The 13,690-nt window shown below is 39.8% G+C and overlaps 1 protein-coding gene across 2 annotated transcripts in view; it reads right to left on the bottom strand.

Moving 5' to 3' along the window:
- CLUAP1 (clusterin associated protein 1) overlaps window positions 1-13,690 on the bottom strand; it is a 39,864-nt gene that overhangs the window by 16,426 nt on the left and 9,748 nt on the right. For both annotated transcript variants that reach the window (XM_063428981.1, XM_063428983.1), the window contains exons 4-8: window positions 10,729-10,908; window positions 8,903-8,998; window positions 4,432-4,515; window positions 3,103-3,236; window positions 2,446-2,587 (exon numbers count right to left, since the gene is read on the bottom strand). In XM_063428981.1, the coding sequence (XP_063285051.1) occupies window positions 2,446-2,587; window positions 3,103-3,236; window positions 4,432-4,515; window positions 8,903-8,998; window positions 10,729-10,908 (636 nt within the window). The remainder of the gene's footprint in view (window positions 1-2,445; window positions 2,588-3,102; window positions 3,237-4,431; window positions 4,516-8,902; window positions 8,999-10,728; window positions 10,909-13,690) is intronic.

The raw sequence follows: 13,690 nt of genomic DNA, 5'->3' as shown, positions 1-13,690 counted from the left end.
GGTGCCATTCTTATCCACAATGTACCGAAATATCATTTCATACAGGTAATAATCCACACACAGATACTGCTACTACACATCACCTTAAACTAAAAGGAATTCGTTTTGATTCATGAAAACTTTGAGAGGCAGAAGATTCCTTTCAGGTGGGTCTGCTCCCAGCGCATAATTCAGAATTTTACTCCACTATTGTCATTATACCATTGTTTATCATTTATATCTTCAGGCTACAGACAAGTAATTCTGACAGGTACGTCACCTGAGCTATGCCCCTGCAGCAATAGAGTTAGGAAACAAAGGCTCTTCTAGTCATCTTCAAAGCCTAAGTGTTAAAATCGAGACTACATATATGGCACAGGGCTAACACATAACATACAAACATTGATTTATTTTGAAGAAAACTCCTTTCAATTTTCTATGTTGTATCAGCACCGCTGTGACAGTAAGCTTGAAGAAATAGCGGGTGATGCTTTATAGGCTATAATTTAATCTACAAAACTACTGATACTTTGGTATTTGTATTATTAGAATCAATCATGTAGGTGAGAAACAAAAAAAAAGAGGAAAAAACAAACACAACAGACCAAACATATATCAATGGAAGTAATTGGAAGGAAGAAAGGTGGGTGGGGAGACGACATCTTTGTGAAGTGCCACAATGACATTGATTGCTCCGCACTGCAAAGGCAGAGAATGGAGGGGAACGACATTACAATGCACCAACAATTTAATACAATAAATGACAGCCTAGTGATTTACCAGGGAGAAAAATAATTATAGGTCAGGAAGCCCTTTAGCATCAGGGATGCTTACTGTATTCCTATTTATAGTCTACCTACATAGCACTTAGAAATGAAATGATTGCATAGCAGGTATTAAATGTGAGTGCAGATTTTTTATATGTAATCTTTGTACATACAGATACAGGTTCTCACTCTGTTACTTTAAGTTATGTAACCAAGTTCCGACAAACAGAAAGTAGAGTTAAAGAAAGGAGCTCTTGTATCACCACCACAAGCACTATACTGAGCTGGAGTAGTTATGGTGCAGTTCTATCATGGCGTTTTAGAGCGGTTGGCAAAACTAGGGCTCTCCTTAGCACCCATAACCTCTCCGTCTCTAGCTGCATTGATAATACAGAAACATCACTTCCAGATTATAAAGTGCAAATCTTTCCAACCGTGGCCAGCAATGACAGGCTGAGCCTGGGGCAGACATCAATGATAGGTTAGGAGCACTTTGTTAGATAGACTATTACTGCCATCCAAGGAGCATCATTCGCCGTAATTTATAGCGAGGGTCCAGCTGGATTGAAAGGTGAGACGTAAGAGTGTAAAGAGACACAGGACCGTCAGTGAGTGTTTTCATTGAGATGGAATAAACTCAAAACTCCCAAACTGAAGATGTGGGCAGGGATGGGATTTCACAAGCATGAGCAATAGGCAATATGAAGACTTCACTTCTTTTATGGACTTTTTGTATTTAAATCGACATCCATAGGTGTATTTATAGCCATGGCCCTTTATCAGGGAAAAGGGAAGTAAAAGGGTTAAAAAAAATTCTGAGAGAGCCAAATATATTTTAGAAAATGAGTTGAGTTTATGCAAAGAATTAATATGGAAGAGTGCTAAATAAATGTGCATGTCAATGAAGCATGTATAAATACATCAATGGATTTGAGTGGCAGTCTCATACTGAGAGACAAAATTAACTTGCTTTCTGGTGACAAGGGAAGTGGGTATTAAATATCATATTCACTGATTGATGAACGAAAACAAAAGACAAATGGATTGGAATGGCAGATAGGAACCAGTTGGCACATTTTAGATATAGAAGTGCTTAGAAGAAGGGAGTGTACGGCCATGAACTAAGCAACCGATTTTGGATTCAATTCCCTCTTCTAGAAAATAGCACTAACCTTTTTCCTTACCTGTTCTTGTTATTTTTTTGTGAAGGATCAAATATTATAAAGAGTGGTCAGGAAGAGCAAATTTGCAAACAAAATTGCAGGGTGATTTTTTTTTCTGCTGTGTGTTTATGACATATAGCAAAGATTAACTAAAATAAATATGGGTTGTTGATGGCCTAGCCAGAGGAGACCTATAATTATTCCCCATGCTCTGTTCCAAACTAGACAGTGCATAACCCAATGGTATTCCCAAATAAATAAGTATAAGTAAGTGGAGGTTTAAGAATCCTCAAGGAGCCTCCTGAGCAACAAATACCCTATATAGCTATAAAAGTAAATATAGAAAGAAAAAAAGAAAAATCCAATTGCAAACAAAGACGCATTGCCTAATGATGGCAATAACTCCAACCAGTGACAATTCTTAATGTTTCGGGTACATGCCAGTGCCCTAGAAGAAAGCTGAATTGTTTGTGTGATCCTACCTAAACGACACAGGGAGTTTGTAGACCCCGCTGGCAGGGACATGATTCCATTACCTCGAACCGAAGCTGCTCATTACGGTGATGTTCTTCTAGCAGGTGTTCCAGGTAAAAGAGGTTTCGATATTTCTCTATATAAACTTCATACTGTTTTTGAAGCTCCTCTTCGATCTTCTCGTACTCATCCATGAAGGCTGGTCTGTAAAAACACACACACAACAAATTACTCAAATCTTGTGTTACTTGAAGTTCAGTCATTATCTTGGGTGCACATGAAGCAGTTGGCATGCAAAAACTACTCAATGTTATTGTTTATCATAGGCCAACAGATGGAACCTAAAGCACTTCTTCCTAACCCTTCATCGAGATTTAGAGGATGTGAATGGTTAAGCTTCCATATAAATGCAGTCAGTGAATGTTTATAACGAATGTCAGCATTCTATACTGGAATATTGATATCCAGTTATCATTACTGCGACTTTACACAAATACACGAATGAGTAATTAAGTGTCAGTAAACGTGTAAACCATTAACAGAAAATACATGCTTGCAAGACTAGAGTAAAAAAAATAAATCAAATAATCAATACTTGTATGTAGTTTTCCCTATAAAACAAATGTATGACAGACTCCTGATCTCAAGGACATGATCTGCACAGGGAAAACCCCAAAGAGCAATTATTAATGACAGACATAAGCGGATCCTTATCTCACCTGACCGTCTGAAGAGTTTGCAGACGTTTCTGAGTTCTCTCCAGCTCTTGCTTCCGTTTGTCAATTTTGGACTCCAGGTTTGCCTCGTCAGATGCACTGTTACTTATAAAGTCCTTCATCTTCTGGACTTGTTCCTTGGGTACAAGATATGAGAAAAACAGCTCTATGAGAATTTACCAGTATGGACCAGTGATGTACACATTATGTACATCACTGGCCCATACTGCTAGGTAGGATAGGAAAAAAAAAAAAAAGAATGAGCGAGCAGATCTACAGGTAAAGTAGCACGAAACGTTATAGGTTCAAATGTTCCGTTTATTTCTCCAATCAAGTAAAAAGACAAAAGTGCACAAATCTGAAAAAAGAGCAGCAAAAAGAACAATTGGGAAACCAGCTGAGTGCTTACTCAGAATCAATATTAGAACCAGGCCATTTAAATTGAAATGAACCTTAAATGGGTAGAAAAATATGGATATGGGTAGGAACCAACAAATAATCTATTCCTTGAAAGGAAAAACTACCTAAGGCCTCCACAGCATGAACATGGAGATTATAAAACATTTGCACACATTTTGAATTTATTACATTAAATCAATAAAGCCACCTAAAAAAACTAAACAAACAAAAAAAAAAACACACCTTCAAAGTTTGTTCAGCTGAACTCATGAACACTTTCAAGAAAAGAAAAAAAAAATATGATTTATAAAAAATTATTTTATCTTTTGCTCCTTCCATAATTCAGATGTTTCTTGAAAGCGTTCATCAGTTCGGGTGAAGAGAGGTACAATCAAACAGAGGTAAAAACTGAACAAAGGCATTTCAAAGCATTTTAATTGTGCACATTCAATGTAAATGGTTTTCCTATTTAAATATATTTATATACATTGCGTTCATCCCACACAGCTCCCCAACGCGTTTCACAGCATGTCAGCAAAGCAAATTTCCATAGGAGATGGCACTTTGCACAAAAAATGATTTCTAAAGTTTAGCGTTTTGATTTGTATGTTTCTCTCCATATATTGTGGATGTTGTGATACAAGTGTTTGTAATTCAACATGTGTAGAATTATGTACGCTGCATTACATGCTACCATGTTCTCAAAAAATAAAATCTATATTACCAGGCTGCCCAGCTGGTGCCAACCAGGAGAAGATTGCAACACCCATACTCCTTTGCATCTTCACAGACATTCGGAGGATAATGGGTCTTTGGGAATGCGCTCTGTGGCTTATCATTATACAAATACTAAAGTGACTTAAAGTGCTTTGATTGAGCTGTATGTCTGTATAGTACAGTACTTTAGCAACTCAGACATTCTGACTCACTTACCAGCACTTCTTTGATGGATGTCCTTAGGACCTTTTCTGTCTCGTTTATCTCAAGGGGTCGAGCGATGGCTGCTGTTCTCAGCTCCTGAAGGAAAAAGGCAAAGCTCTTCATCTAGTGAACATCAGCACAGAACATTACGCCTACACCAGGAAAACACCTGTATCTCACACTTTTTGTTTAAACAAAACAGTATGTTTAACTAATGCATTCTAGATCTTGGTTTTAGTAGTGGTGCGTGGGCACCTTTATATACTACGGTAACAATGCATGTTATTATAGTATTACAATTTAAAGGCTTTTACAAAAAGTATTTTTTATAAAGGAATGCAGGGTATAGAAAAATCAACAGGCAGACAAATAGCCACTTCTGAATTGTAATTGGAGCTTGCAAAATATACAGAGTGCAAGACAGGACCATTCATTATTCTTTATCCTTCATCAAAGAATGAATTAAAAAATGTGGGAAGAAAGTATGCATGGGGGTGGCCATTGTTATGTATGATTGGGGAGGTGCAGCTTGGCTCTGTATGGGGGTTATTTGGGGTAAAGTCTTTAAATGTATTTATTATTTAAAGATTAGGTTTTAAGAAGAAATTACTGTGAAACAGACATAACACAATAGTGTATAAAGAACAATACACAAAGAATACAATTGCTTGACATAGTTGCAACAAGGTATCGCATCAGTTTTGAAAGACTAGAAGGACAACTTCAGTGGCAGAGAAAGGGGGAAATGGGGGGGGGAGGGGGTAATTTAGGATTTTAGATGGTAAAACTGCATTATTTACTTACACACCATACCTCATCTGATTGGCTGATAATTTGGGATTATTTTATTTAATACACCTTTTCTTATTTTTCCACCAACTGTAAATCACATCAAAGAATTGGGGGCTACAATTTTTATTTTTTTTGCCTGCAACACCCACAAAATGTAGCATACTAAGAAGTCGCATATCTTCCCAGAAGTGCTGTAGATGCTTGTTATTGTGGAATTTTACAGATTAGAAATTTGTATTGGGTTTCTCAAATTTCCTCCAATTAACCCCCTTTCCCAATCTACCAAGGCAACATGCCCCTTTTCTGGTGTACTCAGGCTAGCTCTCAAAATAGGTCAAGGCTTGTTTAAAAGCTTGGAGAATCTCACATTTTCAAGTGAAATTACGAAAGTGCAGGTATCTAAAAACATCTCCCTGCGTCAGAAAAGCCCGAGAGGCTAGAACATCAAATGTGATTAGATCGTTCCTTGCTGTATGTTCAGAATGTCTTAGACACATACAGGTTAAGAGAATGTGTACCTTATAACATCTAAACTCGGCAGGAAATCCCTAGTGTGCAAAACCTGAGAAACTGGGAATGTTTTTTTTTATGTCATTCCATTATGGCAGTTAGCCTGAAATAGATTTGTTTTTCAAATTGGAACCCAACATTACTTGATTAATATTAACTTGTTTTTGGCTGGTATAATTTAAAGGCAAACAAAAATGTAGCCCAAGGCATCAGAATTCATGAATAATATATTTTACTTTAATTTACAAAATGTATCATACAAAGTGTTTAAATTACCCTTATTAATATAAAATGGAGAACCGTAAGCAGCGCTCTTAATGTCATGCAGAAAGTTGACAGCCGAGTACAGTGTGAAAGAAACAAGATCCTGTCACTATATGAGAACACTGATATGCCCAGATCCTATTCATAAAGGGATGACAGTCATGTTTGCACACTTGAGTACTGCTGCATTAATACAAATCTCAGAGGAGAATAAATATCTTAACTATTTAACAACCGCCAGTATGAACAAACCCTCTGGCTGCATAATAACTAGTTCCCACAAATCATTGGATTTGCACTCAAATTATCTAGAGAATTAAGGTTGTGCAAGTGTTGCGAATGTGACACAAATAGCTGAACACTGCGGCAATGGATTTGAGGTCTAAACAATGAGCTACGATTTGTTGTGTTAATTAGGAAAATGCAATGAACACAATTCCGCACATTTGCAAAACTAATATTCAGGAATTTATGAGATTAAGGCAAAATGTGCATAGGGATTTGGGATAAAGCGCAAGCTCATTTTTCTTTGTTTTTTGTTGTACGTATTGGGGCTGATGTGTACTATAGTCATTGCTGCTGCCCATAGTTATGGGAGTTTGAGCAGTGGTTTAATTTAGTATGTTAGGGTTTGTTGTTTGTATCTATTACTGTAAATATTGCCCACGTGCAGTTTATGAATATATGTCCAATCTATGACTTATAAAAATGTACACAACACTAGCCACACTAACATGTGATGGCTTCCTAAACCCATTCCTATTCCATCTCTTGGTTTCTAGTACATCCCTCTGGTAATTATATGGAACCAGGACCTAATTTTTATGTTGTATCTTCGGTCACATTAAGATTCTCTAGTTTACCTTCACAATGCAATGTAAGCCTGTCCCCTTACTAAACCTCCCCTTTTAACAAGGTCTCCCCTGTTCAATGTGAGATCAGTGTGAGCTGAGCTGCTGACATGACTCGCCCCACAGTGAATCACTGGTCTCTTCTTATGATCTACAGTATACAGTATTTAAAAGCCAACCTAAGATTTCTAAGTGGCAAGAGGGCAAATCGAATCTTTTAAAGACATCAAAAATATTACAGTGGAGTGGCTTGAAAAGACATATATCCCGTGAGGCTCCTCCAAAAAGATTAATTTCTTCCAAGGCTAGCTTGTTATGTATCCAACATCTGAATTCAGAAATTGTCTTTTAACAATCTAGAAGAGTCAAGAGTGCCTCACTAATCTTTAAAGTCCAGAAGTGATGGGGAAGAACACTGATAATTATGGGTATCTTGTACTCATGTGAGATTCAGTGATTTTCTGGTTCAAATAAAAAGGTGTAAAAATTAAAGGATCAAAATGGATCGACTAACACAAGAACATGACTTCCCTACACACTAAACAGTCATGGCAAGGGACACCAAACTATGGTTCTACTGTCATAACTAGGCTTCAAAAGATCCGGCAGTTAACCGTTGGGATTTTCTATTAGGAACAGAGCTTTGTATTAAGAGTATTAGGAGTAGAGTTCTGTATTCCACTGACAAGTAAAGCCTGGGGACTTATCATGTAATATAATACAACCTATGGGTTCTAGTAAAAACAAAAACCTCTGGGGGAGCCACATCTAGCCAGATGAATAACAAAGTTTGATTTCGTACAGGTTAAAAAGATCTCTTCATTAAAAAAAAATAACTTGGAATGTCGCAGAATGTCATTTCACAGAAAATTCAGGTTAGAACAGTTGTGCCTCTGACATGATAATAACCCTCACTGTCTGAATATCTTACAGTCCCAATACCCGAGAGATCGCATCCTCTGACGTCCCTGAGAACTCGTTACTTCTGTATGCTAGCTATTTAAAAAGCTCTCTCGTGGGGGGATGTCTTGAGATGTCCAGGAGTGGATACTGTACAATCCATCACACAGAGGTTTAGCTCGTTAGGAGGTGTGAGTAATGAGCTTGTGGTATGTTCATGGCAGGCTGTGTGTATTACCTCTTCTCCTCCTGTGCAGCTTAAGCTTAGTTGCCTAATTACACATTTTCTCTACCATTGATCAGTGTGTGAACAGCCACAGTAAATGCAATAAGGTCACCGAATAAAAATACAACGTTAACCCCAATACTCAAAATAGAAACTCTAAAATGTAAGGAGTTTGTATAAGAAGAAGAAAATGAAGAAGTGGATAAAGCGTTTTTCTGTACAGTCATAGTTCATACACTTTTGCAGCTTTCTCGCTCTAATTAAATTAGATACCAGAATAATATTGAAAGAAAAATTAGCATCTCCTATTTATCACACGTTCATGAAACGTGTAGACTCCAAGCCAATACATGTGACATAACCCTAAGGCTAGAAGGGAGAACGAGCTACGCAACACACTTGGCCAGAGAATTACGGTTTTAACTGAAGACCTGGCAACTAGTTGGCCAACAAGTTTTGGCACTTCATGTGTAAATGGAAGAATTAGGGCAGTCCTGTTCTGTCCACAGCAGAGCCAATCAACATCAACAAGAAGAGAAAAAAAGCTGGAGAACCAAGAGGCTCGAAGAGAAACACAGCGGGTTTCCAGGTTAAGGTTTCCATACTGACTCAATCAGGTAACTTGCACCACAGTACGAAAAATTCAGTCTCCAAACAGTTTTTCACTATCTGTGCAAATGTATGTATTTTCTGCAATGACTCCATTACGTCCTACAAGTTCAGCTAAGACAAGGAAATGAGGTCAAATCTACTTTAATAGGGACACAGTTTGTTCAGAACATCTGCTTTAGATAAGGTAGGAAATGATGTGAAAATATGTTGTATGAAATGTGAATATTTCATACAATAATAACCTCCAATGTGAAAGATTTGCTGTAATAATAATAATAATAATAATATACATTTCCAAGTACACATTATAGCTCTCTCTCATACTTACTCTGAGCTCAGCCTCCTTGCCTAGAAGGTCGTACAGCGAAGCTCCTTTAGAGGTGATTTCGGATGCCAGCTGCCTGGCTATCTTCAAGTCAGCAATCTGAAGAGAGAGGGAGAGGGTGAGACTCAGGACGTTTAGGGAAAAAACATGCCCCAGTGTTAAGATATCTCTCTTTAATTAATGAAGTTAGAATTGCGGTTGCTTTCTCCTACTGGCATCAGAAGAGTAAATAGTACTAATGTGTGACCAGTCATATCCACTAGAAAAATATCCAAACAGATCATTCATTACACTCAGCAGGATTGGGGTGGCCAACCATAGCCTACTAGTTGCTTCTTGAATTCTGTGCCAGCCAAGATTTGTTTCTAGGAAATTAAGGGACAATGTGTGGCAAGACACAGGACTAGTAGCTGCCTCTGGAACTAGTGAAGCACCATCACTATATGCAGGTTAGTTATTAAAGTGTTTGGCTAAAACCGTTAACTGAAAACAAAGGTGATTTGGAGAACATTTTTCATTCAGCTACTTTGGCCTGAAATGTGAAATTCCCTCTGAATTGCTGACCAGGCCGGATTAAGAGCCAAATAACGATGAGACTAACTCCAGAACCTAATTGATAGAAAACACTAAAACAGTCATACCTCCGAAGTGTCCTGTATCTGATGCAGGTGGTGCCGGAGGGAAACTCACAGGATGCAGCTATAAGATTACACATGCCTTATGCTAATCTCTCAGCCAAATCCATACCCCTAGCATCGGCATCCTGTTATTGATGGGTGTGGTAAAAGGAGGTGGGCCAGTGGCGCAAATCAGGTCACTGACACTGCACAATGGGGTAGACCGCACAGAAATAAGGGAGCAGGAACAAGAATTGGAAGGTCAGTCTGGCATGAATGCATATCAGATTGCCTGCCATTGACAGAGGCTGGCCATCTAAGAGCAGACTAGGCAGTCAGCACCCTGAGCTTGGCGCAAACGTGTCTAATGATGCACTAATTCTACGCTTTTTGGGGACAGCTCCCAGGTATCCCCCAGGATCCACTTGTCCAGCCCTCCTCCTTCCCTTCTAACTAGCAGCTGGTATGCAGTCTGGGACAGAGAAAAAGGTGGATGTAGTGAATGTAGAATTAAGAGGACATGCCACACTGTTAGACAGACTGAAGCAGCAAGAGCATTAGCACAGTGTGCGAGTCAGCATTACCTTAACTAATTTATGGTCAGCCAGTCCACACAAGTTTTGTTCCTCTACCTCCCTCCTAAGTTCCCATATTTCATTCCGTCAGCTAATCTGGTCCTGGCTGACAATTCACAGTTTAGTGAATAACCCTCATGGACTTGTCCACAAATTGTCAAACCAGATCATTTTTATCAATGTAATCCAAAACCAGGGTTTCTCTGTACAGGAGCAGTGAGAGGTAGCTGCAGATAGCTTTCTTTCCCTTCGGTGATTCTGATTGGCTGCGGTGTGCGATGGTTCAATAAGAGCAAGCTTGCGGAGCAGCATGTCAATGTGGCATTTTCAAAAACTTGAAATAAAAGCTAAGATTCTCCTCAAAGAGGCAATTTGTAACCCAGAAATTAATATTGCAGGCTGATTATCCCCTACCCTCACAGTTCTCCAGGTCAGCACAGCATGTTGTTCTACCATTTAAATTAGTAAGTATCACCAATAGCAACGGCATGACTGGTCGGCAGCGATTGAACTATATGCCGTTCTCGTGATAAGAGAAGCAAGTGCTTTTCACGGACACAAAATTCTGTAATGCAGAGATATCACCACTGATCCCCCTACAGAATTCAGATACAGAACACACAAGCAGATTACTTACTTTAGAACCCAAGTCAAACTTGTAAGGGACCGTTTCGTCGTCGCCAAGATGGGTGCTTTCAATGCTTTTGGTTTTCATAGCATTGTAGAGCACAGAGGTGATTTTAAGGAGTTCCTTTACAGCGTAACCATCTGCCTGGTATAGTCTTTTGGTGTTCAGCTTAATATGCGCTTTGGTGGCCTAGAAAAAAAGAGACTATTTTAGTTTGAACAGTGAACACATATTATATATTACTGTTTAATGAAAAAATAATAATAAAGAAAACAAAGTCCTTCCCACATATTATGGCCCCATCTGGAGGGACCATACAGGTGTATGACACCCCACAGCAATCACTGTGATGTGTCAAATCACACATGAATAGGACAGGAACATTAAAATAAGATGCACTTCGGTGAAAGAAAAAAAAACAAAAAAAAAACAAAACACACATATGGCCAGATTTGGATAATTCTGATTGTATTAAAAACAAAATACACTGTACAAATGACCAATGAGAGTGACATATCATTGAAAGTATAAACAAAAATATAACAGAAAATTAAATGACGGACACAGCTATCAGCGGCTGCAAAGACTAGACTCAAAAGCTCAAAAAACTCAAATCAAATTAATACACAGTCTTTCAATGCTCTTCTACATAAATAATTTAAACCTTTTACGCAATTAAAAGAAAAAAAAAGAAGAAAAAAAAGGGGGGGGGCAGAGACAGCACTCAGCCCGATCAGTCGCATACCTGCAGCTCTCCGACGATCTGAAGCCTTAAAACCCCTAAAAATCGACCAAACCAGCTGCCTACTGCACAGCAAGAAGCACCACGGCACCCCAACACCAATGAAAAAAAAAAACTGCGCCCGGATCGGCCGCGGCAATCCGCCGACATTGGCGATCTATTCCGGAGACCGCATGGCACAAAGGGGCCTAAGATGGCGGCCGACATTGAGGAATACTCCGACAGCTCGGATGACTTCCCACTGCACTGTCCGGAGACTCTAGGATATCAAGAGCCGGCAAAGCAAATCAAGCCGACAGCGGGCCACCCGGTGACCACAGAGATACTCACCTCTCTCCTCTCAGGCCTGTGCCAGTCACTATCGGCAGAGATCTCCCAAGTGAGGGATGAGTTCACCGCCCGCTTAAACACCGTGGAGCAACTTACCCAAGCTCACGCAACCCAGGTGACAGACCTCCAGACACAGGTGAGGGAACTCACCACAGCCCACACTGCACTGTCCCACCAACTAGCTGTCATGGAGGACAAACGCAGTTGGAAGCACATTAAAATCCGAGGTATTTCTGACTCGCAGACCCCAGCAGAGTTACCCCATCTCCTCCGCAGACTATTTGCAACCCTGCTGCCCTCCAGGCAAGCAAAAGGGATACAGCTAGATGGCATGTTTCACTTACCCAAACCACCACAACTGACTGGCACCACTACTGGGGACCTCCTGGTCAAACTACTAAATGGGCAAGACAAAGCAGCACTCATGAGTGCCATCAAAGGAAAGAATCCCTACAGCTTCGAGGGCATGGACATAACATTTTACTCAGACCTATCCCGCACCACCCTGCAATGGCGGAAATCCCTTCGACCACTGACGACTTCACTGGCGGCCAGAGGGGTGACATACCGCTGGGGACCAGCTCACATGCTCATAATACAGCACCAGGACACTGAATACAGAGTAAATGACATAGCAGAGATGGACACTGTAATGGCGAAACTGGGCCTTACTAACCCCCCCCAACCACAACAGCATGGGACCCAGCCAATATCGTTCCAATTATTCCGGATCAGGGGGCGCATAGGGGAAGGAAACTTCACGAATCGCCACCTCCAGTCTAACCTGGTTCACAAGTTTAATATATTTTTGTTTCTAATATGTTTTAGTTCTTGATTCTTCCACTATAAACACCGGGTTCGACCCGGGAAGCTGGCTCCAGTATACCAACCAATCCCCCCCCCCCCCCACTCCAAATGGCATACAGCATGTTTTAAGTTAACGACGAGGAGTTGTATTATACGTTGTTCAGGCACTACGTTTCTCTTTCACTACCTACGTTGGTCTAGGCCAGGTGATAGCCCCATCACATACTTAACCTATCGGCCCCTCTGACGGACAATTAAAGTTGTTTCCCTGCACCCGAATAGCACGGGTACACCTGCCCTACCCCAATGGAGTAGGCCTTCTAAAAGCAGTAATTGATAATGTATGATAGTCATACGCTAGGCCCCCTCGTAGGCTCCTACAGCACTCCCCGCGGTACCACTGCCCTCAATAACATCACCAACCAGGCGGAAGCAAATGTTTTCTATAAGTTTACTAGCTGCTGTCCTACTCTATGTTTGACTAATACCAGTTAACAATGTACAGTAATTATAAATGCCATACTGACGTTATATATATAACAGATGCGCTCGTCATAGCTGTCGTAGCCTCTTAAATTTACAAGCTCATGTTTTCCTTTATGTTTGACTATCACCACTTAAAAATGTGCAGTAATTGCAAATGTCATACTGATGTTATACATGTTAGAGATGCGCTTGGCCAAGCTGTTGTGGCTATTCAAGCAAGATGTAAAGCTCGCACAACAAAAATAAAGAATACAAAAAAAAAAAAGAAAAAAAAAGACCGAACAAATTATCAAATTATTATTACTTTTTTTAAATAGTTTTTTTTTTTTTCTCTGTAAATTATAAAAATCAGATTCCCTTGACTTCCCCAGAGTCCTCATAAAAGGTGTAATGTGAAGATCATCTCTCGTTGAAGTGTAGAAGCTAATCTCTCCGTCTCATTAAAATCTTGCTACAGTTGGTAACAGCACAGTCAGGCTTGGTTTAATTACACACAGAGCCTGGCAGTGGCCTGACGGCTGTGCAAAGGAAATGATAAGAAGTGCCTGCAGGACAGATAGATCAAGGAGAATTCAACGGATTCATGGAGAAGAAATAATTTGCTCA

This window comes from Pelobates fuscus, chromosome 8, assembly GCF_036172605.1.
Source record: "Pelobates fuscus isolate aPelFus1 chromosome 8, aPelFus1.pri, whole genome shotgun sequence".
NCBI lineage: Eukaryota > Metazoa > Chordata > Amphibia > Anura > Pelobatidae > Pelobates > Pelobates fuscus.
This window is presented reverse-complemented; position numbering and strand designations above follow the sequence as displayed.